The sequence below is a fragment of the Brassica rapa genome, chromosome A04 (genome assembly GCF_000309985.2).
Source record: "Brassica rapa cultivar Chiifu-401-42 chromosome A04, CAAS_Brap_v3.01, whole genome shotgun sequence".
NCBI classification, from domain to species: Eukaryota; Viridiplantae; Streptophyta; class Magnoliopsida; order Brassicales; family Brassicaceae; genus Brassica; species Brassica rapa.
The window spans coordinates 4,015,153-4,040,253 of NC_024798.2; the positions used below are offsets into that span (position 1 = coordinate 4,015,153).

Here is a 25,101-nt window from a genome sequence, read left to right on the forward strand (position 1 = left end):
AAAATACTTTTTGAAACTGTTTTTTAAAATTTTTATTTTTTATTAGTATTTATTTTTTATAAAATTTTAAACCCTAATTCCAAAACCCCACCCCTTAACTCTAAACCCTAAGGTTTGAATTAATTAACCCAAGGGGTATAAGTGTATATTTACCTCTTTAATGAAACCTATTTTTGTAACTTTGAGCTTTGAGTGCTACTTTGGAAACATAAACTTGGTTTAGTGCTATTCTAGTCTTTTTCTCTATAATAAATACGAGGAAAATTAATAAGAAACTATATTATTAAATTTGAGAATATCTCTTTTAACTTTGAAAATTAAAATCGAATATGTTGGACGAATATGTCCAGACACGAAAGTGGACACGTGTTAATATGTAATTGGATGCGGGAGGGAGAGACATGGACGGAATTCCTAACGGCGTGGGGTCTCAAGGTAAGGTCTGATACACGTTAATCGTGAGTGTTTCCACTCTCCAAATTCTGATTGCGAAGAGTCCGCGTTAAGTCTCCGTTAATCACTGTTGATTGGAGGAATTAGGAATATGCCGAAGGAGCGAGGAACATAGCAAGATTGGGTGTTGGCGAGTGCACCGAAAGTTCGTGTGCGTGTTTATGACAGGCAATTTATTTGTCGGTGGATTAGAAACGGGAATTAAAAGAAAAGGATATGTAAATCTTTGAAGTGAATATTCGTTTTCCTTTCCAGAATTTGTCGTGGTTAATGTTATTTGGATAACAAATATTATTAGAAATCTATTTGTCTTCTAAAATCCATTAGCAGGATTATAGCATTAAGATATATTACAATGATTTTTTTTAGAAATTTTTACCTTTCCAATTTCACTCAGAGACACATTGTGCTACAACACACTTTCTTTTGCTAGATTTACTAATATAACCCCAACCTTTAGTTAACTAGATGACTCAACCCAACCTTTAGTTAACTAGATAATTCAACCCAATCGATTATCTCTCCTTATTTTTAAACTTTTTATAAAACCAGTTGAACACACCTCTCTCCAATCTCACCTTATCTTTTCCCCTTTTTACAAAATCCGATGAATCCTAATTATTTTCTACGGCGACATCTTGTAGATCCAAATTTCATAATCTGAAATTGGCCTCAAATCTAACTTTCCAAAACGCTCCTCTTTTTTATGTTTCACCGTAGTCGGATTCGTGTTTCGTGTTTCGCGTTATCATCTTCTCAGAGACCGTCTCTCGACATCAAAGGTCTGGAAAAACTACAAATGGAAGGTTAGACTCCGCTCCTTGAACTTATTGATCCCTCTCCTCTTTCGACAGATAAACTTATTGATTCCCCCGACAGATAAACTAATTGATTCACCCGAGAGGAGGTGGTGGTGGTGGATGCCGTTGTGGTGGATGTGGATACAGAGGTGGAAGACGTGAGGATGAAGAGCTGGTGGTGATTATGGATGCCGTGATGGTGGATGCTATGGTGGTGGATGTTGATACGGAGGTGGAAGACGTGAGGAGGAGGATGTGGTGGTGGATGCCGTGGTTGTGGATGCTGTTGTGGTGGATGTGGATACGGAGGTGGAAGATGTGTGGAGGAGGAAGTTGTGGTGGATGCCGTGTTGGTGGATGTTGTGGTGGTTGATGTGAATATGAGGTGGAAGACATGAGGAGGAGAAGGTGGTGGTAGATACGGTGTCTACATAAAATTTTGTAATATTTTCATGTCCACATAAATTGTGTCCACAGAAGTGTGTTCGACCACTGAATTGTGTCCACAGAAAAGCTTAATCGTTGTTTCATGATAATGATGAATGATGAATGATTTTATAGAGCAATTTTACTAAATGACGAATCAGATCCATAATTCATCAATTCACAAATTTTTTTCTTCTTTATTCAATTTATAAATATCTATTATGAGCCAAACCAATATGCCTCTTCTGACCACAACCTCTCTAACCACAACCCAACTTCATGGTTTCAACCATAACACTCATGTAGCCACAACCTCTCTAACCACAACCCACCTTCATGGTTTCAACCACAACACCCATGTAGTCACACCTTCTCTAGCCACAAGCCAATCTACATGTGGATGCTATTTTGAATACACCACCACAACCACAAATAAGACATCCATAACCAAACTAACCATGACTTTTGAAACAATCAGTCCTATCTCTTATATCTCTTCTTGCCTTATTTCTCACCTTCGTTGAAAAACGAAACCCACGACAAGTTACGTTTAAAGAACAACATTTATTACGAGCCAAACCAATACGCCTCTTCTGAGCCATTAGATTTTCTTTTAAAAAATGATCCGACGGTCAGGAAAGAGACTCTAAAACCCATACAACTACTTTTACTTTTGTACATTTTTCATTTATTCCAATTGAGGAGCTATCTGGTTTAGTTCCTTAAAGGGCTTTTGTGTCCACCAAAAAGACAGCTGTCCAACAATGTGTTTTATATCCATAAAGTGTCTTTCCGCGTTAATAAAAGACACAAAGTGTCTCTCAGTGTAAACGTTTTTTTTTTTTAAGTTCCTCGAGATGAATTATTTTCTTATGATTACTATTCTAAATTAAAATTAATCCCACAAATATACACGTGCGTTCCCACGTAGATACAATCTTCGATTTTACTAATATTAATTGGTGTCGGTGTGTGCCTTGTGGGATGATATGTTTTGACCTTTTGTCTCGTAAAAGTTGGATAATCGTCTTATTTTTGGCTAAGAATTGGATAATTGCTATCCAAAACAATTTGATAAGCGGATAAAGTGGACTTACCACGTAATAATTGCAATCTACATTCAAAACAAATTTATAATTTATGGTTTAACCTTTTTTTTTTAATCTCTAGGAAGATATGTTGATTAAAGTTACATTTCCTTTAATGGCAATGAAAATTAACACTCTTCGAAACCATTTATAAAAGGAAACTGGAAAATGTGATTTGAAAAAGACGAGATTCTTATTGGCTGTGATGAGTGTACCTGTGGTGGACCTGTCCGTAGGGGAATGATCCGTGGATGGGGTTGAGTAACGAATGCGCCACCCATGCTGTAGATATAGATGCTACGTAGGATCATTGTAAGAATATTCCTATCTACGCTTTTATTCGTCGGATGATTATTTCCTTCACACCGAAGACAATTAAAAGTTTAATGTATCTTTACCGATTTGTCAAATCGCCACGCTTTTCACCTTTGCGTCGCCTTGGAGTTAGTGGGATCTTCTCCTCGTTCGACTTTTGTTGATCTACGAGTGAAGATATCGAAAATAATTTTTAAGAGCTTAATCTTTAGTACTTCCGTTTAAATCCCCTGTATATTATTTAACAATTATTGCAACATTTTTTTGTAGTCACGTGTCATCACAAAACTGATTCTTAAAATCCTTAGAGAAATATGTTGGTTCATCTAAATACTCCCTCTGTTCCTGAAAATAGGATTTTTTAGATTTATTTTTTGTTCCAAAATGATAGATTTTCTAAAACTTTAAGGTACTTTTAGTAGTTAATGTTGAAAAATTGTATATTTTTAAGAAACATTAATTAAAAATATTTGAATTGGTTGAATACTATTGATTGATATTTATTGGAAAATGTATATTAAAATAAATAATAAATTCAATTGTAAAAAGTTAATTGTTTCCTTAATATGCGTGAATACTCTAGAAAATCCTTCTTTCAGAAACAGAGGAAGTATATAATAAGATTTTTATTAAACCACAATAAATACATTATTAATGTGTTTCATTATTTTCTTAAATAAGATTACGAAATTGCCTAATGTGGCTAAAGTATATATGACAATTAATGTTTTAAATAATAAAGATTTGTTAAAAATAAGTGTGTATTATAATTATATTTGTTTAATTTCAAGCTATTAAAATAAATTAAACAATCATAGTAACCATATAATAAAAATTAAAAAAATATTTATATATTATATTTTTAAAAACGAGTATAAATTACTATAACGGTTAAAAGTTTCACATTCAAATTTTGTGATCTATGATTTAAAACTTTTTTATGACATGATACAAATAATTAAAAAATAATATAAGTTGAGAGTCTCATTTAATAAGTCTCAAAAATAAAAGATATATAAATATATGTATCATTTTAAATTAAACTATATGCCATATAAAAATACATAAATATCTTAATTTTGAAATTTACTTTAAACATTTTTTTGATAAAAATTTGAAAAAATATTGACAACTTAATTTTTTAAAATATTATAAATTACTTAAACCATTAATCTCACAGTGAAAATTTTGTTATCACTAATTTAGACTTTTTGCTATAACAGATACAAATGATAAAAAAAAATATGAGCAAAAAGAATCATCTAATAAATATTAATATTAAAATATACCATATATATGTTATTATCATTTAAATTTAATTATATATCATATCAAATAGAAAAAATATTTTTTTGATTTATAAAATTTATTTATATGTTCGCACCAATTTAATTATATAAGTAGTAGATAATGATTTTTTTAATTATTCAATATATATTTATTATTTCATAATATGTTATAAACATATAATATATAAAATAATTTATATATATAATATTCATTACGCACAAGGTGCAGGTCTTAACCTAGTGTATAGTTATTAGACAAATTAAACTTTAATGTAGAACTACTACTTGCTCAAACGTACAAGTACCCAAAACTCACAACAGTTACAAAACGATACACTGTCTTGTCTCCCATGATTACATTATTTCAATACACATGATGTGAATATAAATATACTCATGATTTTGTGAATGTAAATATATACTCATGATTTTCTGAATCAATAAGAATATCATATTCACCTGCTTTTTGTTTGTTTTAGTTTATATATACTTTTGGTGGTATTAGAGTACTGCCATCCCATTATATGGCTTGTTAATTATTAAGTAGGCCGGTCTTCGAACTATTGGACGTGAATAGTACCACCGAAACAATCAAAGCAGCAGGCGATGCAAAATTTGCCACCACCGGTCAGTGTCACAACACAACGTAATCATTAATTTCAATTATGAACGTTTTTGACAATCTGATTAGAATGCTCTCAAGTCTGAATCGTACTTTTGCTGCATTCATGCAAAAAACTATGTTCGCAGACAGGCGGTGCCTGAGAATACAAACAAGTGAAACATATGTTTGGTTGGGGCCTTGAAAAATTATACTACTACTAGAAATAAATTCTGAACAGGAATAACTAAGTAGTTATGTTGGTAATGTACTTATTAGAAATAGATAAAGTGCACAGTTTTATTCCTTTCCATCATAAGGTGGCAGATGTACTCTGTCCAGTCCAGCATGGGGGCAATTGCCACTACTCAAAATTTAAAGTTTAGTGCAAGTTACAACGACGTTAAAATGGGGATCCCAATAATAACCCTTTTTTGCCTCACAATCACATTTACAGAAAAATGGATTTCAAATCAGGTCAAATTTTAATTTATATATTACCCTAATCTTCTTACAGTCTTAATCTTTATTGATATCAATTTCCTTACTCTTCCGATTTTAGTGCTACATTCCCTTGGCTCATTTAGATTTATGTTTTTTATACGCCTCCACTTTCTTAATTGGTTAGTTTATTAATTTTTTTTTATCATATTCTACATATATAATTTTGGGATAATATTTTATATTTTAATATTATATAGATAGAATCTATATGGATTAGTGCTTTTTATGAACTAATAATGTTTTCAGTTGGATAGTAATTTGTTTTTGTTTGTACTCAGTAGAATCAGGTTGCTACATGTTTAAAGCTAATAACATGTAGTATTTGAGTTATATATTTAAAACAAGTAAACTTCAATATATATATATATATTTTTAAATTCTAAATATAGTTATTCAATCAATAATAAAATAAAAAGTTTACTATATAAATATAATTTTCCCCACTCAATACTATTTCTATATCCGCCACGGTTTATGGAGATCAATCTAAGTACATGTACATCAAATCTCACTATTAACAAAAACAAAACTTCACTTTTAAAGTGGTGAAACTTAAAATTTAACTTTAAATTTTTTGCATTAGTTTATACTATGTTTTTTGTAACTAATAAAAAATACAAAAAAATTGTAAATTTAAGATATAATCACAAAAAAATCCAGTAATTGTTTTATAAAAAAATAATTAAAAATACTATATTTTAATAAAAATACATAAAAACACAAACTAAATCATAAAACTTATTTAAAAATATTTTATTCATTAAAATTAGTTATATAATGCTTTCATATATGGTCAATTAATATTTTCGTTTATAGTCTTATTCGATTTGAACAAAAAATCAGAAAATTAACTTAAGAACAACAAACAAAAATCTCCGATTACAAAAGATGGATGATATTTTAGGTATTTAAGAGGTTAATATCAAATTTACCTGAATATTAGAGCTTGTAATATTTTAATTGGCTTATTGTTTTTGTTCTCGTGTAATTGTATGCTTTATATTTTTTTCTTTGTATTTTTATTTTATTGTAATTATGTTGTAAAATATTTATCTTTAGTGTTATTAAGATATGTTGTATTTGGAATGAAATAAAAACTATAAGGACTAGAATAATAATTATAAAAGTTATAAAAGTTAGTTGAAAGAAACATAATTGTAGTTTTTTTTAAATATTGAAATTGAAATATAAAAATTTGTATGTAGCATATTGAAGTTTTACTGTTTATATTTCAAAAATAAAATATGAGAATATAAATATCAAAATTTGTGAACTTTTAAAATATTGAACTTTAAATATGAAAATTTTGTATGGAGCTTCAAATATGAAGTTGTACTCTTTAAATTTAAAAATTGAAAATCTTGAAGTTGTTTTATGGAGCATGTTTGAAGTAAGTATGTCTTGTACTCTTTTTTAAAATTGAAAAGAAAAAAGAGTCGTCAATTTTGCTGGGTTGGATCAGTAAGGTTAAACTAAAACCTTGTTTCCCATATATGTTCACCAGCCCAAGGCCTGGTATACACTATAAGCTAAACGGCGACGTATTAATGCTAATCACAATTGAACCAAAACCGAAAACCGAAGTCCACGCGCCCATAGATCTCCATCGCGATCGAGATCCAACGATCCAGATCCATTCCCTCTCCTTCTCCTTCTTCCTCAAAAGAGGACAAAGAAATATATTCTGAATCTTCGAAAAGTCGATCGGGAGGAAGAAGAAAAAAAATCAACGGCCGATTCTGACGATTCATCTCCGCCGAGCAGATCTGGTACTTCTCCTTTCCGATTTCAATCTCTCTCTCTCCTTTTTCTTCGTAACGTTGATTGTTTTTGCGTCACAGTGAATTGATTCTCGGCTTCTCGCGATGGCTGCCCCTCCTGCTAGAGCCCGTGCTGATTACGATTACCTCATCAAACTTCTCTTGATCGGAGACAGCGGTATGTTTCGATTTACTTTTTTGTTTGTTTGAAGGATCGATTCATTAGTGATTTTGAGTTTCTCGATCGAGGAGTTAGGCCTGATGTGAATCTTTTCATCAGCTTAGACTTTTGATTTCTGATAGAAGAATCGAGAGACTATTTAAGTTTGTTGTTATCTAATGGACTCTCGTACATTTGATGGATGTACTATCAGGTGTGGGTAAAAGTTGCCTCCTCTTACGTTTCTCTGATGGCTCATTCACCACCAGTTTCATTACAACCATTGGGTATGATCTCATTGTTCACACATGCTCTTCTATGTGGTACTTTCTGCTCTCATTCAAGTTGATTTTCTTTGTGTGTGTTTGACAGTATTGATTTCAAGATACGGACTATTGAGCTGGACGGGAAGAGAATCAAGCTGCAGATCTGGGATACTGCTGGACAGGAGCGGTTCAGGACTATCACAACTGGTTTCTCTTCCCATTTGTTTGCTTTAGAATATAATCTTTCTGTTTTATATGGTTTCACTTTTCTTACTCACCCAAGTTGGTTCTTCTTATTGCAGCTTACTACCGTGGAGCCATGGGCATCTTGCTTGTGTATGATGTCACTGATGAATCATCTTTCAACAGTAACTACTCTCTCTCTCTCTCTCTTTACTTTCAAATTACAGTTTAGTTAGTCCAATTCTAGCCTCTAGGCCTTATGATGCAAGTTTATATTCTTCCATCTGTTTAGCATTATTATTTTCTAATCAAATTAATTTTGTTCTTTTTCCAGATATCAGGAATTGGATCCGTAACATTGAGCAGCACGCTTCTGATAATGTCAACAAGATTCTAGTGGGGAACAAGGCTGATATGGATGAAAGCAAACGAGTCTCTCTCTCTCTCTTTTACCCTTTCCATATATCTTCCTGCTTTTTCATTACATGATTTTGATTAGCAACACACTTATGTGTTTTGTTTTCCAGGCTGTGCCAAAAGCTAAGGGCCAAGCTCTTGCAGATGAATACGGAATGAAGTTTTTCGAGACTGTACGTTGTGGTTTTAAGTTTTGTTACTTGTACGGTCTAAGTCTTTTTGTTTGGTTAATTAACGTTGATGAGTTTGGCTTTTTTGCAGAGTGCCAAGACTAACCTAAACGTTGAGGAAGTTTTCTTTTCAATTGGTAAAGACATTAAGCAAAGACTTGCTGATACCGATGCAAAGGCTGAGGTTCGTTGGGTTTCAAAATTTATGTTCACTGTCATCATCATCTTAATACATTGAAATTGCATCATCATCATCATACATTGCAATTAGGTTGAGTGAGGGTATATGATAAGTCCAGTATTGATCAAACTTTAACATTTTACTGTGTGTATCAAACCGTTTTTAAATTGTTTCTTTTTATCATTGTTTTGTAGCCACAAACAATCAAAATCAACCAAAACGACCAGGGCGCAGGGACATCTCAAGCTACTCAGAAATCAGCATGCTGTGGTTAGTAGAAAACTGGTCCCTTGCGCCGCCATCTGAGGAGAGAATCTGGCTTTCTGAAGAGACCTTTGGAAAGAAAGGGAGGAAAATCTTCTAACTGCGATGGCGTTTTCTACGTATTCTTTTACAATTCTCTGTTTCCCCCTAACGGGTATAGTGTGAAGGACACATGTTTCTGGTATGGACTCCCTCACATCAGACTTGACTTGTGATATTATCAGATTTTCTTTCTACATCTTTTTTTTCTATTTGACAGAAAGAATGAAAATAATATTTAGCAAGAGAAATCACAACTAAATTACTAATAGGATTTGTATATGCTTACACTAAAACTAGTTTACAAACTTCAAATCAATATGTGGAGCCAAATTCTTCGCAAAGATGTTTAAAAGATCATTCTCCAAGGGAGTTAGATTCAGGTCCAAGCGCATAACCCTCTTGCTGCTCTGGCATTGATCATTAACCGGACTGGTATATACCTTAGAAGAGATAACCGATTGTTCATTTATCATGCTCGCCCTGTGCCTTCTAATGTGACCGCCTAGAGCTTGACCGGTCCCAAACATTTGACTGCAGATTGAACACTTATGCACATCATTCTCATTGTTCCGATGCTTGGCTTGTTCTTGCTCAACACTCATCAGCTTAGGTTTCTTGTGGCTGGCTCTATGACCTCCGAGAGCTTGGAACGAATCAAATTTCCGGTTACACGTTTTGCATTCAAAGCGGTTACCGTTGATTTTGCTTCCGGTAGATTCGATTTGCTTGACCACAAAACTATGAGATGACATCGTTAGAGTTTTTATCATGTCTATATGCGTGATGAAATCTTCGTAATCTGAACGGTCTCTCTTCATGTTTTTATCGGTTGAGTGTCTCCCGAGAAGAGCAAAGAGCAAGATAGAACGAATAAGTATAGGTTTTGGTTGGTTTATGTAGGAATATGAAAAGAAAAGCAGCTGACTATTGTAAGAGAATCTTAGTTATGAAGATTATGGAGTATTTTATAAGCAAAATTAAAGAAGGTTTCAGAGATTTTGACTTTGGTATTCAATTATATTAAGCAGCATTACTGGTTTGACTAAGCACAACATGCTAAACAGAACGTAAAAGTCTCTTGCAATTGCGTCCAATATGTAATCACCTAAAAATAACTTTAGTATCGGTGGTAATTAGTTGCACATTGTTATTATTTTGTTGTTGGCTTCTAAATTAGTAAGTAACCCCGTGATTTTTTATTTGACCATGGCTTCTAAAGTCAAAACTAAAAGTCAAATGACTGCATTCTCAAAAATCAAAATCTGATAACTACACTTTAGCTAGCACTCTTTGTACCCTATAGGCTATAGATGTATACGTATCATGTATTGGAAGTGTACACTGCATGCATCATGCACACGTATACACACGTCATGGCGGCTAAACCGGATTTAGAGTTTAAACTAGAGTTTAGCAAAAGAGGTGTGTATATAAACTAGATATACGCACCTCTTTTGCTTATATGTTTATATAATCCTTACGATTAGTATATCGTTTGGAGAAGATTAGTAATTTTAGCGTCCAATGGATTGTATTCTTACAGGTTCATTTGCACAAGTATTGGAATGTTCCGATAACAACAACAAAGAAGCTGTAGCGATCAAATTAGTTGACGTGTTGCAGAGGCTTACAAGGCATGATTTGGTGGTTCTCGGCAAGAATATTGCATTTTGGGATAAGCTCTTCCATTCCTTGCAGCTGCGTGCAAATACGAATTTGGTTTGACTATCGTAATCATATTTGTATTGTAAGTACTGTTACCTTTGTTTGATGAGATTTAAGAGGAAATCATGCCCGAGTATTGTGTGAGTTAACAGAACTTGCGGAAGGGTTTAAACAGGTGCTTGAGAGCACCATTAACGCAGGTGCTTAATGGGCTGCTTACTGATTTTTAAATTTAAAAAAAAAAGGAAAAGAAAACAATTAGAGAAAACGCGGCGCTTAATTAAGCCTCAGAAGAGCCGCTGCTTAGTGGACACGTGCGCGTCCCTTTCTCTCCCTCAAGCGTGCTCATCATCTTTGCTCGGATTTCTCTCGCGGAAATCGACGCTGAGATTCAGTGAGGAGATCGCGGATGGCGACTGCGAGGAGAGGTTGATGGGGGAATCGCGTTAGGTGGCTTCGCGGTGGAGGAGAACGGAGGCATCACAGTCGTTGGGGAACAGTCGTGGAAGAAGAGGCGGAGTGCGGCGGCGGCGGTTGTTGGAGTGGTGATCTGTTTGGTGGTGATGGTGTAGAGTGATAGATAATTTAGCTTCATTAGAGTGAGAGACGGTGAGATTTAATGGAAGACGAAGAAGTAGGAGAGTGAGACGTTGACAAATTTCATTGATAAAGGCAAGTTCTGTGATCATATTGTTATGTAAAGTTGGTTGCTTTGGATCATGTTTGATAAAGTACTTGCTACTGTTAATGAAAGTTGTAGACTTTATTGTCTTCAGATCATACTTGTGGGTTAGCTAGAGAAGCTCGGAGGTTGCTACGAGAGCGCAAGGACATCGTGATCAGGCACGTGAACATGCCGGACATGGACAGCTTCAAGCTCCTTGAGCACGTTGGCCTTGAACTGAACCTCCCTGTCATAAGTGAGATCACTTCATGTGGCTGTCAGGTAAATTGTTTACTGAATCTCTTGACTGCCTTAATACAGCTTTGGAACATTGATGACTGCTACATTGCAGTGGGAAGGGATACCTACATATATCATTGGTATAGGCAGAGGAATAAGTGCTACGGTTGGACTAGCGGCTACGGTCGTATATCCTCTAATGCAAAGCCGTCTCTCATCGCTGAGAACTGACTTCTCGTCATTGTGGTCTCAGGTATATTATTAACTTGAAACTTCTAATCTATTTGGAAGAGTAATGTTTAGATTGTCAATCACATGAAATTGTAACATATTTGCAGTAAGGTTTTAGATTCTCATGGTTTACTAGAAAATGTATGTGTTCTTTTGCAATCGGCTCTTGGCTTGATATAGAATGTTTAATTTTTTTTTCAAATCACTTGGTATTGGTATTTTTTTTATAAAACCAATGAATCTACTAAACTTAAGCTGCAAGTAGAAGATGTAGAATGTTTAATTTTTTTTTTAAGAACCCCTAAATAAAATACTTGCATTGGAGGACAAAAATATAGAGGTTTCTTAAAAAATTTCTTAACACACATTTAATACTAAAAAAGTGATTAAGATCCCCATTAGAGGTGCTAGGGTTAATGGTGCTCTGAGAAGCTTGAACCACGCTTATATGATTTTTGAAGTACAACGTTTGAACATCAAGACCATAACTATATATATCGTATCAACAAGGCATTACCGTGCATTAGAAGTTATTCTAGGTCAAAATTTTGACTATTACAAACCTATGTAGATAATATTGATTGGTATTAGCTATATTGGAACTTGGTCGCAGGGGTTGGATGGAACTATCCGTGTGATCTGTGGAGTATTGGTTGCATACTTGTTGAAATTTGTTTGGTGAGTAACTTACTGCTTATATGTATTCGGTATCACCAGGATTCATCTCACCATTGTCACATTGAAACATTTTATTCTAAATAAAACTTGCATGGAGAGGCACTTTTCCAAACGCCTGAAAACTTAGAACATTTGGGTTTGGCCATGATGGAAAGGGTCCTAGGACCATCATCTTAATAGCAGCATCCAATTAATTAGCAACAAGATCAAAGTTATATCAAAATCAAAACTGTTCTTGCAGCCGGCGCTCTGAGAGATACTTCAGGCGAGGTGCAAAGTTAGATTGGCCTGAAGGGGCGGCATCAAGAGACAGCTTAAAAGCAGTGTGGAAACTTCCGAGGTTACCGGTATAAAACCTCTCAAGGATCAATATTAAATAACTTTGGACTTGACATCACTTATCTATGGTACTAATATTAAGAACTCCATTTTTTCTGAAGCTGATCATGCAGCATGTGGATCACTCAGCAGGCGATGATCCAACAAAGTGTTCCCTTTAAACCAAACCCTCATCCATTTTTATATAACCACACAAACTAAAAAGAAGAAAAAGCAGATGAATGTTTGGATCAAATCTGCAGTTTCTGGTTTTATTCACTTGTCTTGGAAAAAAAAAGGAGAGTAGTGTACATGATTTTGATGTGTATTTAGTTGGCTTATACAAAGATCACATATAAAAAATAAGAGTGTACAGAATTTTCTATCTATTACATGTAAGGATTGTTTACTCAGCTAATCTATTATATATTATTGTCCATGCAAAAATGTTACAAAAGTTGTGTAGAGGGTTATATCAGAACAGAAGGATCTCATAGAAATAATGTCTCAGCCCGCTTGAGTTCTTTAGCAACCTGGATCATCTTCGGTCTGTCTTCATCCCTCTCCCTACAGCATCTCAGTGCAAGTAAAACACAAGCTTCCGCCTCCAATCTTTGAGCGCTAGTAATATCTTTCATCACCATGAGATCAATTACTTCACTGAGCTTCCCAACCTCGTATAAGCCTTTCACATATTGAAGAATACCTACTGGATCCCCATCAGATACATTAAAGTAAACCGATCTACCACTGAGAAGAACCATCAACAAGACTCCAAAGCTGTACACATCTGTGTACTCCGACACAACCAATGTCGCAAAGTATAACGGATCGAGGTACCCGTACGTACCCAGCACGTCTTCAGCTTCTATCCGTGATTTACCTTCCTCGAGCGATATCGAGAAAGACATATCCGACAGCTTTGCGGTCCAGTTCTCGTCCAAGAAAACGTGCATCGGTTTAACATCTCTGTATATGATGATCTTAGGGAAGGCCATGTGGAGATAAGCCAATGCGTTCGCAATCTCCTTTGCAATCTTTAGCCTCAAACTCAGAGGCAGTAAAGATTCCTCCCCGTTAACGGTGGTAACACCTCCTCGATGATTCAAGACTCCATGTTCTGCGTATTCGAAAACAAGAACTGGAAAAGGGAACTCGAGACAAGATCCTAGTAGTTTGAGAAAGTTGTTGTGGCTGCTCATCCGAGCAGACAAGACTATGTCTTTGTAAACCTCTCCTACTCTGCGGTCAGTGACTTTGTACTCGGAGAATCTTTTGATCATGTAAGATCTATCTTCGATAACACCTTTGTACCATATGTAGAACCCTTCTTGGGCGATGGAACAACTGGTGTCGAAGTTGTTGGTAGCTTTAAGGATCTGAGAAGAGGAAAAGCTGCGTATAGGAATGGTTTTACCGTTACAATCAGCGATTAGTTCGTTGAGCAAGATGCTTCCGTTCTCCAAGAACCTCCTTTGCTTCTTTATGCTTCTTTCCTTATTCTTCCCGAACGAACCAGAACTCAAATTGTTCTTCAACTTCTTCACCATTGAATCCATTGAACAATTGTTCTTCAGCTTTACTCTGTTTGTTTGTTTGTTTAGTCGGCTCGACTAGAGAAACCCTCCGTTGAAAAGTCAAAAACTTCGTGCAGAGTTGTAGACTAAACGCATATAAATACAAACGTTATGTTCTCGTGAAACTGCTAAGAAAACAAGTGTCCATATTCACTGCACATGGACAATAAAGTCCGCAGAATTGGTATGATATGGACATTTATAATAAAGTCCGCAGAATTGGTATGAGGTATTTTTAGAAACGTTATGAGAAGTTCATATATGTAGCTTTAAGTAACTGAGCAGAAAGAGGTAGAACATAGTACAAGAGTATCAAACTTGGGTACTTTCTCATTCAGCACTCCATGTTATGCACATTAAAACAGTAATATGGGAAAACTAAAGGGCAAATCTCCAAAATAGCACATTTCTAAGTTTATATCACAAAAACAGTACTCAAAAACTAAAATAACCAAAATAGCATTTTATCTTTTGAAAAATTTATATTTTTTTACTTTTGAAAATTTGAAATCTCTCCAAAACCTCACTTCTCAACTCTAAACCCTAAAACCTAAACTCTAAACCCTAAACCCTAAACTCTAAACCCTAAACCCCACCCCTTGAGTGCTATTTCTGTGACTTTTGGCCTTGAGTGCTAGTTTGGGAACAAAAACTTGATTTAATGCTATTTTGGTCATTTTCTCAAAACTAAACTCAAATAGCATAAAACAATTTTTACAATAGAACAATTTTTAGCAATATCTAATTCTATGTCTAATTCTAAGTACTACCGTCTCATTCATTGTAAAATGATTTTTTTTTTGTTTAATAAATTTTAACATTTTTAAAAATCACAATACTAAAAGGGGAATAAGATCAACATCTAAGCTGTCCACATCAGCTCAAAAAATCAACCAATTACATAGCAGTTTTGTGCCACGTCACACCAGCTTTGTCGAAACCTAATATGTCTCATCGTCTTCACATTCTTCCTTCACATTCTTTCTAACTTCTCCGATTCTCACATATTACTTCGGTCTTCCCCTCCTTTGGATCATAAACATCCTTCTTTACTGCAACATTCAAGAGCCATAAAACCGTTTTGCTTACCCCCGCTTCTCACCTTGAATAAACCCAATCTTTCGCTTCTACTTCCTTCGCAAAATTCACCAAACCGAAGTAAGCACATCAAGCAATGGAAACCAAAGCGGCTCCAATCGATCAGTTCTTCAACGATGTCGTCTCCACTGGTTTGGTGGATCAACTTTCACCTGCTTCTACTTTCTCCTGCTTCTCTTTTTTACATAAGTTTTGCAGAAGTTGGAGAGATTTGAGGGGGCGTTTGTGAGGAAAGATTACAATAGCTGTGGTGATCTGTTGTCAGCTTAAGGCATGTACTCTTTGAACCCTACTTCGATTCCATATTTTGTTTGATGAGGGAAAAGATTTTGCTGGTTAGTGTCGTGAGGGTTTGAATTTTGCATCCGAGATAATTTAGCTTATCGATCTGTTGTGGATCTTTACTTTTGGATTGTTATTGTGGGTAGAACCTGTCAAAAGTGGTTTAGATTGAAATTTTCTGATGTGTGCTTCTCACTTTGCTCTTTCAGTTTTTTTTTATACCAAATTCAGAAGTCTTCCTCCATTGTTTGAGAATACACGATGGAGCTGACTCTTGCAAGTAAGTTTCTCTTATCATATACTGGAAATACCTGACCATCTCCAAAGTAATAAATTTCTCTGATATTTCCCTGTGTATATTACTCTGCATCATTAAGTATATGTGGCTAACTGAACCTGTCTCTCTCTTTTTTTATGGTTCAGATTGCAACTCTTACATGTCACACATACCGAGCTTACCTTGCCGTCTCACCTGATGGACAAACGATTGTAACCGGAGCAGGAGATGAAACCTTAAGGTTCCTGTCCATGAAAGCCTAGCTCAGGTAAAAGTAAAACCAATTAACTTTTCTTGCACTAACAAAATAATAGTTTCAGAGGAAATAACTTCATATTTTGTCTCTTCGGCGTTCAGGTAAAAGTAAAACCAAGGCACTGCCGTCGGGCCGATTTTGAGATATATAACTGTCTGATTAATGTGATTTAAAACAACAGGAGCTGGTTCAGCGGATTCGACATGACAGCTTCGGGTTCTCATCGGCCAGCCAGGTTAGCTTCGACAGTCAATTGAAACTTCTTCAGAAGTTTTTATGTCTTCTACTCTATATGAAGTTGAAGAGAAGAGAGTTGGTGTACATGTTTAGAGTGGGCTATATGAGGTACCGTCGTTCTTTGCAGTGTTTTAAAATTTTCATGTTGTTAATTTAACCTTTAAAGTCCTTATATCCAATTTATGTTTTGACCAAGGAACCAGAATACTATTAGTGAACTTGGTGAGGAGGCATTGTTTCCCGGTGTACTGGAATGGAGATAATAGGTGTGTGCTTAGAGGCCAGAAACATTTACCGAACATTTGCAGATTGCATATCGTAACAAGGTTAAATGTCTTTCTCTAGAGTATAGACTTAACTAAAAAAAAATTCTACATGCTGGTTTTTACCGCTTTGAGTTTTAAAATTATAAGATTCATAAGCTATGTTTGTTTTTTATGTTTCCTTTTGTTGTTGAGAATTCATGTACTGATGCTGATAACACAACAGACCATTTTCGTTTGGATGTTTTTTCACCCAGGTATGGCGCAGGAGGTTTCAACCCTCTAGGTCTTTTGCAGGTTCCAGGTTCCAGGTTTAGGTGAGTTATGTGTAAAAAAATGTAATATTCCATTCAGCTGAATGATTGCCTAGATAATGTTGTACTAAATTGCTAATGTAGGAATTCATACTATCTTTACCGGGATGATGATACTTGAGAAGCGTGTGGCTTAGTGTTAATCCTTCCTGCATCCCACTACTACGACTTTTACAATGTTCCATACTTCGATTATTTTCATAGGCAAACAGTTTTTAAAGGCTTACACATGTTCTCGAAGTTGTTAGTCCTAAATTCCTAATGCTAAAATAAGAAAATCAACATTTATATGATTATGATCGCAAGATAATAGTTCTTCACTTTTTTGAGTTGAGAAAAAAGTATAATTAACTACACAACCTTTTAAAAAATAGATATTTAGACAAATGTTTAAAAACTAAACATAAGAATATATCTAACATATAAAAAATACGAAGATCAACTTATAATACTGAGAGGCAAAAATGAAATAAGAAAGATCTTTACACCAAAATAGATATACAGTAGAAAATATGCTATGAAAATGAAAGTTTTGATAAATAAATTTTACTGTAAGAACATATTTGCGTGACTAATTATATAGGATGAAAACAATACTTTTATAAAATTATTGAATAATTTAAACAAAACATAAACAGATTCAATTAATACTATGATTATTTATTTATTTTAATTAAAAGCTTAGGAGTTAATGAAATCTAAAACTAACATTTTATTTAATTAATTGACAACAATCATAAGAAAAGAAAAATTAGAGGACGCCATAGATATCAGAAAACATAGAAAAAGGAAAAGATCTGATGAAATAGAAAGGCTTCATGTTTTAAGATATCTATAAGTAAGATATTGTGCATATATTAATAGTATTATTTTAAAAGAGAATTAAAAAAATTGAATTCAATTTATTTTTAATTTAAGTATTAAATTTTATATGAAAATATATTTTAATAATTTTAAATATTCAGATTCAATAGTTAAATCAATTTACATATATAAAGTGAAGTTTTCAAAAAATTAAGAAATGTTATAATTTTTAGTAAAATCTCAAATAAAAGTGATTTCCTAACTATTTAGGATTTAAAGTGCATAAACCGCGCATAGCGCGGTAAAAAGATCTAGTTTTGTATAAAGTATACTTTTCATTTCTCAATAAAGCTGTCGACTTTGGGCCTAAATTCTTCTTTCTTTTTGTTATCAACGTAGATAAATTCATGAAGATTCTATTAACCAAAGGATGGACGACGAAAGGTTTCATTGCGCTGTACGCTCTTGAATCGATATGTGAAATTAGAATTTGCCTTTTAACTGGATTATATTTCCATAACAATCAACAAAATAAGTTTATAATCATTACATATATACGCATATTCATGTTCTCTTGCGTCGTCTATGCTCATGTCAACACAAGCCCTGACTCGAAGAAAGGCAAAGATGTATCCCTTGTTTAATTCTCGTGCCAAGTAATGAAAGAACTCGGCGAACCACAAGTGCAATTCATCTAATCTACAACAAAATGTATATAAAATAAAAGTCTAATTTCTTAATAATCGTGGAGGCAGAAAAACTCTGAGAACCGTGCCAAAGTAACATAAATCGGATGACAAAAAAAAAATAATGATATTTGGTAATTAATTAAACTTTTAGAATATGGCAAAACAAAATAAAAAAAGGTTAATTTTGTGTTTGATCATGATCATTTCATAATAAAACCCTATAGTCCTTGATTAACTAATTCGACACTAGATCCGGGGAAATCGCATGCATTCAGCTTAGCACATGCCAATCCTAAATTTAGATAAATTAGGTACTGTTTTTTACATAGGTTTAAAATCATTCTACATATTTTTGGGTATTAGATTTTTGTAGAAAATAAACATTTCACTTATTTTTAGTTATTCCAATATTCCAATTGGTAAAACAATTTAGTAAGCCAATCCTACTATATAAAATTGACTAAATTCAAGGCTTTTGGGACTATCCACCTCAGCCAAAATATTCTTATAAAAAAAAATTAGAAATAAATGTCATTTAGAAGATAATTAACTAACATACAACTTTTGATATTTGTAGAAATTTCAAATTTGTAACTGCTAATTTATTAATATAATCATATATCTATATTGAATTATGTTCTATTTTTAATCGTTAGACTTCAAGGGTAAATAAATTATTAATTTATAATATATACAGTTTATAACTTTATATTGTAGTTATAAATAAAGAGAAAATAACCGGGAAAGGTGAAGAAGCTCATGTAAAATTATGTAATTAAAATGGTAAAATGGTGAGTATGATGAGGTGAATCTAAGAAAATTTATTGTACAAATTATGGTGTTTTCTTCGTCCACTATAATGATTTAAAATAAAATATATATTCACATAAATAAGTCAATATTTGTTGTTTTTTTCTGGTAAGATGTTAAGATTATCATTTTCTGAAAGGTTACACTATTGTTTTTAAACAACTTTTGACAGCAAGGAAACAAAAACAACCAACAACAACTCAAGGTAAAAAAAGCCTTAAGAAAGTCTTATACAAGAAAGATAAAAAGAAGTAGAGAAGAGGAGAAAGAAGAACTTGCTGGGTAAGAGAGGAGACGGTCACGCATCATACGGTCGAGAGAGGTAAGGATGACTGATGAAGGTGAGGAGACAGCTGCGAACACACGAGCATTACGCTCTTTCCACATCAGGTACATGTCTGACTGAAAGTAGAGCTTGATGACTGGAGTAGCATGCACATCTGCGTTGACGCGAAGTTGATTGATCCATGCTGCAACAGAGTGTAGATCAGCCGGAGGAGAAATCCAAACTTTAGCAGCAAAAGGCTCCCATATCAAGCGAGAGAAAGAGCACTCAAAGAAGAGATGATGGTGAGTTTCTAATTCCAGATTACAAAGGACGCACGTTCCTGAGACATTTAACCCCCAACGTCTCAAGCGATCCTTGGTTGGTAGTCTTCTCCGCAAAGCCAGCCATGATATAAATGCATTACGTGGAATATGTTCCTTGAACCAAATAGTCGTGTGCCAATATTTGTTGTTGATAGTGTTTATAATCTTTTATGACATTAGTATTCGTATTTTTTAGTAAACTGATCCAAAGAGATTAGTTTGTGGAGCTAACCAAAGAGGATTATAGTGTTTACTTTGAAAAAAGTAATAGGTTGAATGATAGATGGCGTGCATGCTTTTCACATGGAAATCTGCACATATATTAAAATTGTAAGATTTGAATCATAGAGAAAATATAGTGTATATGATTGAAGTTAGGCCATTCCGAAACTAAAGATGGCTAAAATTCTTCTTTGTCAAAATGCATAGATGTGAATCTTATATGAATAGAGTTCTCTATTTCTTATAGCAGCGTAATAAACTTCGTGTGTAAAGGAGAAAAAATGTTATATAAGTGAAAAAAAAATTATGATTTTTTTTCTTGTGTCTATAGGCTCTTCGCAATTTGAAGAAGAAAGAACATATTGTGTGAAAATCTTTGGCTCGGTCAAATTTTATCCAGTTGTTTATAAAACTATTGTTATCTGATTCATGTAATTTTTCAGTGTTGATTTAAAAGCCAAAAAAACCCATCTATACTGACTTTTTGATATTTTTTTCTGTGATTTGAATTTAAAAAGAGATAAAACTTTCGATAAGTTATGTAAACTCAGAACAAGTATTTAGCTTTAGAAAGCATTTACATGTTTCAAACTTATAATATATACATATATAATGTTTAAAATTATGCATATAAAACTTGTGGAAAATATGCCTGAATATGTTTCTCTTCTTTAATGTGTTAATCGTGTTATATATAACATTATTTTTAAATTTCAAAAAGTTTATGTCACATACAAAAAACCATCAATAAAAAATATAATTCTCCATCTACAACAAGAAAAATGAAAAATTATAAACATATAAATTTAAATTAAGAAAAACTAACATTGGAAAAACAAGAAGTTAATGTAAAGAAAAAAACCGACAAATAATATTATAAATAAAATAAATTTATAAGACAGAATCCGCGCGAAGCGCAGAAAAAATCTCTAGTAATAATAAAAAAATGATTGACTCTCTAACTATGTCTTCTTTCACTATATTCTTGGAGAAATTCAGATTTCTATAACAGTTACAATCAGCCATAAGTTCATTTAAGAGGTGCTTTAGTTCTCCAAGAACCACCTTTCTTCCTAGATGTATTTAAGAAGGTTGCTGCAACTTATTAAATGTTTTCATTTATAGAAATGAAAAAAAGAGAGTGGTGTACAAGATTTAGATATCTTTTTAGTTGGCTTATATAAAGATCATACGTTTGATATGATTTTGATTAGGGTTATATAAAAACCAATCCATCTGAACCAAACCAAAGTATATGTCCCAACCATTTTTTAAAAGGTTTTATCAACCTAAATGGTTTGGTTTTAAACCGAAGTGTTTATTTGACCAAAAACTAAATATACCAATAAATTAATATTTAAAAGATTTAAATATCTAACTTAAATAGCTAAACATAATTTTATATATTTTTACTTCGAAATGAATAGAAAAACATAACTAAAACCAAAATAAAAGAATATGAATCTCATACACTATCTTCAAAACTGAGCACTAGCTATGATATTTATTTTTTGTTCAAAAATAATAATATAGTATTATTGGATTACATCTTCTGTATTTTTATTGGGAAATTTGTCTTTACGTTTAAATATACAAATTAATAATTTTGTAACAAATTCGATCTAACAAAACAAACACAAACAAAACCAAACAATACCGACACAAACCCAAATCAAACTGAATTCATATCGAACCAAACTAAATACAAACTAGACCCAAACTGAACTCGAATTTAAATCTAGACGTCCACCCGTAGTTTTGATTATGGATTAGAATAAAAATCTCATGTGTTCATGGTTTAGATGCTTTAGTACATCATGTTCATTAGGTGGAAAAAGAAACCACTTGACTAATGGCAAACATTCATGAACCATATGAAATACTCATATATTCCACCTGAGTGGAGAAAAGAAGCTGGGATGATGTCGCAACCCTATACACAGACTCCAAATCTTTGATCTCTTTCTATCTTTATGGTTGCTGGTTGATTTCAAAGAGAATCCAGATGTCTTTAAACACTTCGAGCTGGCAAAGATGTAGTTTATGAAAATTATTTCTCTTCGTTTCTTTTTTTGTATTCTTTCTACTCAAAGATCTCGAGATGGGTTGACACACATTCGGGAACAGACCTTGGTTGGTACTTGGTTCCATGAAAGTGGCAACTCCTCCTCAAGTTCAATGAATGTTGTGAAGCAACCACAAAGGATAATAATATTGTGAAACCCATTTACTTTTTTTTTAATCCATAATAAAAATTTGAATGAATGAAAGTACTAACCTTGTCGATGAGAAGAACTTTTAGTTTAGTAGAATTCTGAAGCAAAAGAATTAGTGGTTCTAACAAGTCCAACTCGTCTACAAGTATTATCTTACACTCCATAAGCTGAGAGAAGCCAATAGTGCTAAACCACACAAGCTTCAATGAACACAACAACACATAAGTATAACCCTAAAATTTGATTTGTTAAGTAAAACACTAGATGTGTTTATACAATTGTTTCTGTATCTGTTCTTTATCATGTCTTCAATAACACTTTCAATGAAGAAAAAAAAAACTGAGAAATATTGGCTGTCAAAGTGGATACAACACGACAAGGAGTATTGTCTTGGAAAAGTTTCAAGAAATCCTAAGAAATGAAATACACGTTATTCTCCACCTTCAACATATACCCGAGAAACTAAACTAAGAGCAGGGTTCCTGAGGGATAAATCTGAATGGGGATCGCCACCTGCGGTTTCTGATAACTCTGGCTTGGCAGGCTTCAATCTATGAGCTTTGGAGAGAACGCAACAACAGACTCCACCGAAAAGTTTATCGCTCCTCCTCTGCCATTCTTTCATCAATTAAAGCGGTGATCAAAAACAGGATCTCTTCTTTCAGGATATCAACGGCGACTTCTCCAGCACCACCATGCAACTGTGGTTTGCTTCAGTTTGAATGGGACGATCGTTGTTCAGTCAAGCTCCGTGCTCACCTACTACACCTCTTCAATTTCTCGAAAAGAAAAAACGGGTCTCGTTGGGCCATCCATACACTTTCTCAATATTTCACTACGTGCTTCAAACCCAATTGGCCATCTACATTCTCTCATCACTTTACCATTGCTCTCCTGGGCTTTGATCCGTCCATGTCATCACGTTACTCATTTGATTCTTGTCATGGGGTTTTATTTTGGGGTTTACTAATGTGAAAGCACTAGAGTGTTGTAACAAACTCTTGCCACCTTTTAATATAATGCATCAAATGTTAGCAAAAAAAAAAAAAAAAAAAAAAAAAAAAAACTAAACTAAACTAAGAGCAATCTTTATGGTTAGGAGTGGGACGCCGATATCTAGCCTTCGGGCCTTCAGATCGAAATTTTTCTCCGTGCCTAAGAGCAACATTATCGGTAGGGTCTTTAATTTTTTTTTTCTTTATCCGATTAAAAAAAAAATTAAAAACAAATCAATCGCGGGCTGCTACGTGTTAATAGGATCCGTATTGGAGATAAGGATGATAGTAGTTGAAGATATATACAAATCTAAGATAATGATGTATTTAAGAGTCATAGTTATCCTAACCAAGTCGGTTATGGTTCTTGTATAAATACTTATGTATTGTGATCAATAAGAACAAGCAAATCTAAATACTTACATGGTATCAAAGACCAGATCCTAATAAGTTAAACCCCTAATTAATATTAACCCTACCCGACCGGGTATATAGGTCGTAATCGACTCGCTCGACCGAGTATAACTGTCTTAAAAAAGTTTCTGAGATTTCTGGCCGATAAGAGCCATCATCTCGAGGAGGGGTATTAAGGGATATGTATCCCACATTGGAAAATCAATGGGACATTAAGTAATATATAAAGGGTTAGGACCAATCCACTAATTGCCAATTGGTTTTGAGAGTGCTAATATATGTAGATGATTTACTCATTTGTGGGAACGACATGGACTTTCTCACCAAGTTTAAAGAACACTTGGGTAAGTGTTTTCATATGAAGGATCTAGGGAAACTGAAGTACTTCCTTGGCATAGAGGTTGGACGAGGAGAAGAAGGGTTTATGCTTACACAGCGCAAGTACACGCTTGATCTCATAGCAGACGTTGGCTTGCTGATCGAAGCCCGTGGCAACACCAATGGAAATGCATCACAAGTTGGCTCTGGATTTGAGTCCTTTTATGCGAGATGCAGAGAAATACAGAAGGCTGATATCTTGCATATTTACATTGTTTTATCCATTCATTCATAAACATTTTCATCATATAGATTAGGATTTAGACATGTTTAGGTTGCATTTTGCATACATATGTCTCTATCAGGTATTTGAGTACCACATGGAGTTTCTGGAGACATTTGGGTGCATTTGGAGCTCAAAGGAGGTGATTAGAGTGGTCTTTGGACGAGCACTGCCTGGAGCGACTACATGAGGTCGCTGTGCACCACATCCCGGAGCGACTCATCCAGAGCGACTACACGAAGTCGCTCGCGTTTTCACATCCGGAGACACACATAGATGACCCTGGAGCGACCTCTCAGAGCGACCTACCAAGGTCGCTCCCGATCCAGAGCGACCCGTTGGAGCGACACACCAAGGTCGCTCGCGACCTCTCGCCCGGAGACACCAAAAATCGGCCCTGGAGCGACTTCCCGAAGCGACACCTGCAAGTCGCTCCGCGTTATTTTGCTGCCGAAAATCATGATTTCTTAAGGACCTTTTTGCAATTTATTTTGGACGTTTTGCACTTGGAAAAACCTATGTTTTAAACATCTTTTGTAGCCACCAGAGGCAGATTATCTTTTATCTTTGATCTATTGAGAAATACACAAGAACTCTCTTGAGAAGTTCATCTCTTGGATTTTGATTTGTTATGTTCTTGTGTTCTTGTTGATTTTTTATCTATTTCTCTACATGGTTAATCTGAAATCCAATATGGGTTTAGGAGGAATCATGGAGATTAGTGAGTAATCACCTTTTGA

The 25,101-nt window shown here is 34.1% G+C and overlaps 4 protein-coding genes and 3 long non-coding RNA genes across 7 annotated transcripts; 4 read left to right on the top strand and 3 right to left on the bottom strand.

Annotated features, from left to right (window-relative positions):
• Positions 1–952: 952 nt before the first annotated feature.
• On the bottom strand, positions 953–3,878 carry LOC117133700. Its single transcript, XR_004457641.1, has 2 exons — positions 1,351–3,878; positions 953–1,237 (listed from the first exon to the last, which is right to left on the bottom strand). It is a non-coding gene; the product is annotated as an uncharacterized LOC117133700 (long non-coding RNA).
• LOC117133699 lies at positions 1,170–3,098 on the top strand. The gene is made up of 2 exons (XR_004457640.1): positions 1,170–1,259; positions 1,333–3,098. It is a non-coding gene; the product is annotated as an uncharacterized LOC117133699 (long non-coding RNA).
• Positions 3,879–7,029: 3,151 nt separating the features above from the next.
• Positions 7,030–9,161, top strand: LOC103863391 (ras-related protein RABE1a). Its single transcript, XM_009141139.3, is given in 10 exon segments — positions 7,030–7,245; positions 7,318–7,414; positions 7,611–7,683; positions 7,769–7,869; positions 7,965–8,030; positions 8,180–8,277; positions 8,373–8,435; positions 8,524–8,616; positions 8,808–8,840; positions 8,843–9,161. Coding segments are annotated over 9 exon segments (735 nt in total). The 5' UTR covers positions 7,030–7,245; positions 7,318–7,341; the 3' UTR covers positions 8,978–9,161.
• On the bottom strand, positions 9,152–10,739 carry LOC103863390 (zinc finger protein ZAT18). Its single transcript, XM_009141138.3, has one exon. It carries the CDS (start codon positions 9,735–9,737, stop codon positions 9,213–9,215), a length of 525 nt encoding a protein of 174 aa, XP_009139386.1. The 5' UTR covers positions 9,738–10,739; the 3' UTR covers positions 9,152–9,212.
• A 152-nt stretch (positions 10,740–10,891) lies between these two features.
• On the top strand, positions 10,892–13,154 carry LOC103863393. Its single transcript, XM_018658215.2, has 6 exons — positions 10,892–11,256; positions 11,361–11,530; positions 11,601–11,741; positions 12,333–12,397; positions 12,639–12,744; positions 12,838–13,154. Exons 2-6 carry the CDS (start codon positions 11,438–11,440, stop codon positions 12,895–12,897), a joined length of 465 nt encoding a protein of 154 aa, XP_018513731.1. The 5' UTR covers positions 10,892–11,256; positions 11,361–11,437; the 3' UTR covers positions 12,898–13,154.
• Positions 13,049–15,660, bottom strand: LOC103863392 (non-functional pseudokinase ZED1). Its single transcript, XM_009141141.3, has one exon. The coding sequence runs from the start codon at positions 14,272–14,274 to the stop codon at positions 13,207–13,209; it is 1,068 nt and encodes a 355-aa protein (XP_009139389.1). The 5' UTR covers positions 14,275–15,660; the 3' UTR covers positions 13,049–13,206.
• An 896-nt stretch (positions 15,661–16,556) lies between these two features.
• LOC103863394 lies at positions 16,557–17,343 on the top strand. The gene is made up of 3 exons (XR_004457470.1): positions 16,557–16,760; positions 16,932–17,022; positions 17,104–17,343. It is a non-coding gene; the product is annotated as an uncharacterized LOC103863394 (long non-coding RNA).
• Positions 17,344–25,101: the final 7,758 nt, after the last annotated feature.

What these genes read in the sequence shown, in the direction of transcription:
- LOC103863390 (XM_009141138.3), bottom strand. Translation starts at nt 9,737, where the DNA reads ATGAAGAGAGACCGTTCAGATTACGAAGATTTCATCACGCATATAGAC.
- LOC103863393 (XM_018658215.2), top strand. Translation starts at nt 11,438, where the DNA reads ATGCCGGACATGGACAGCTTCAAGCTCCTTGAGCACGTTGGCCTTGAA. An exon ending in TCACTTCATGTGGCTGTCAG is followed by an intron (nt 11,531 to 11,600) that starts GTAAATTGTTTA and finishes GCTACATTGCAG; the next exon opens with TGGGAAGGGATACCTACATA. An exon ending in TACTTGTTGAAATTTGTTTG is followed by an intron (nt 12,398 to 12,638) that starts GTGAGTAACTTA and finishes CTGTTCTTGCAG; the next exon opens with CCGGCGCTCTGAGAGATACT.
- LOC103863392 (XM_009141141.3), bottom strand. Translation starts at nt 14,274, where the DNA reads ATGGATTCAATGGTGAAGAAGTTGAAGAACAATTTGAGTTCTGGTTCG.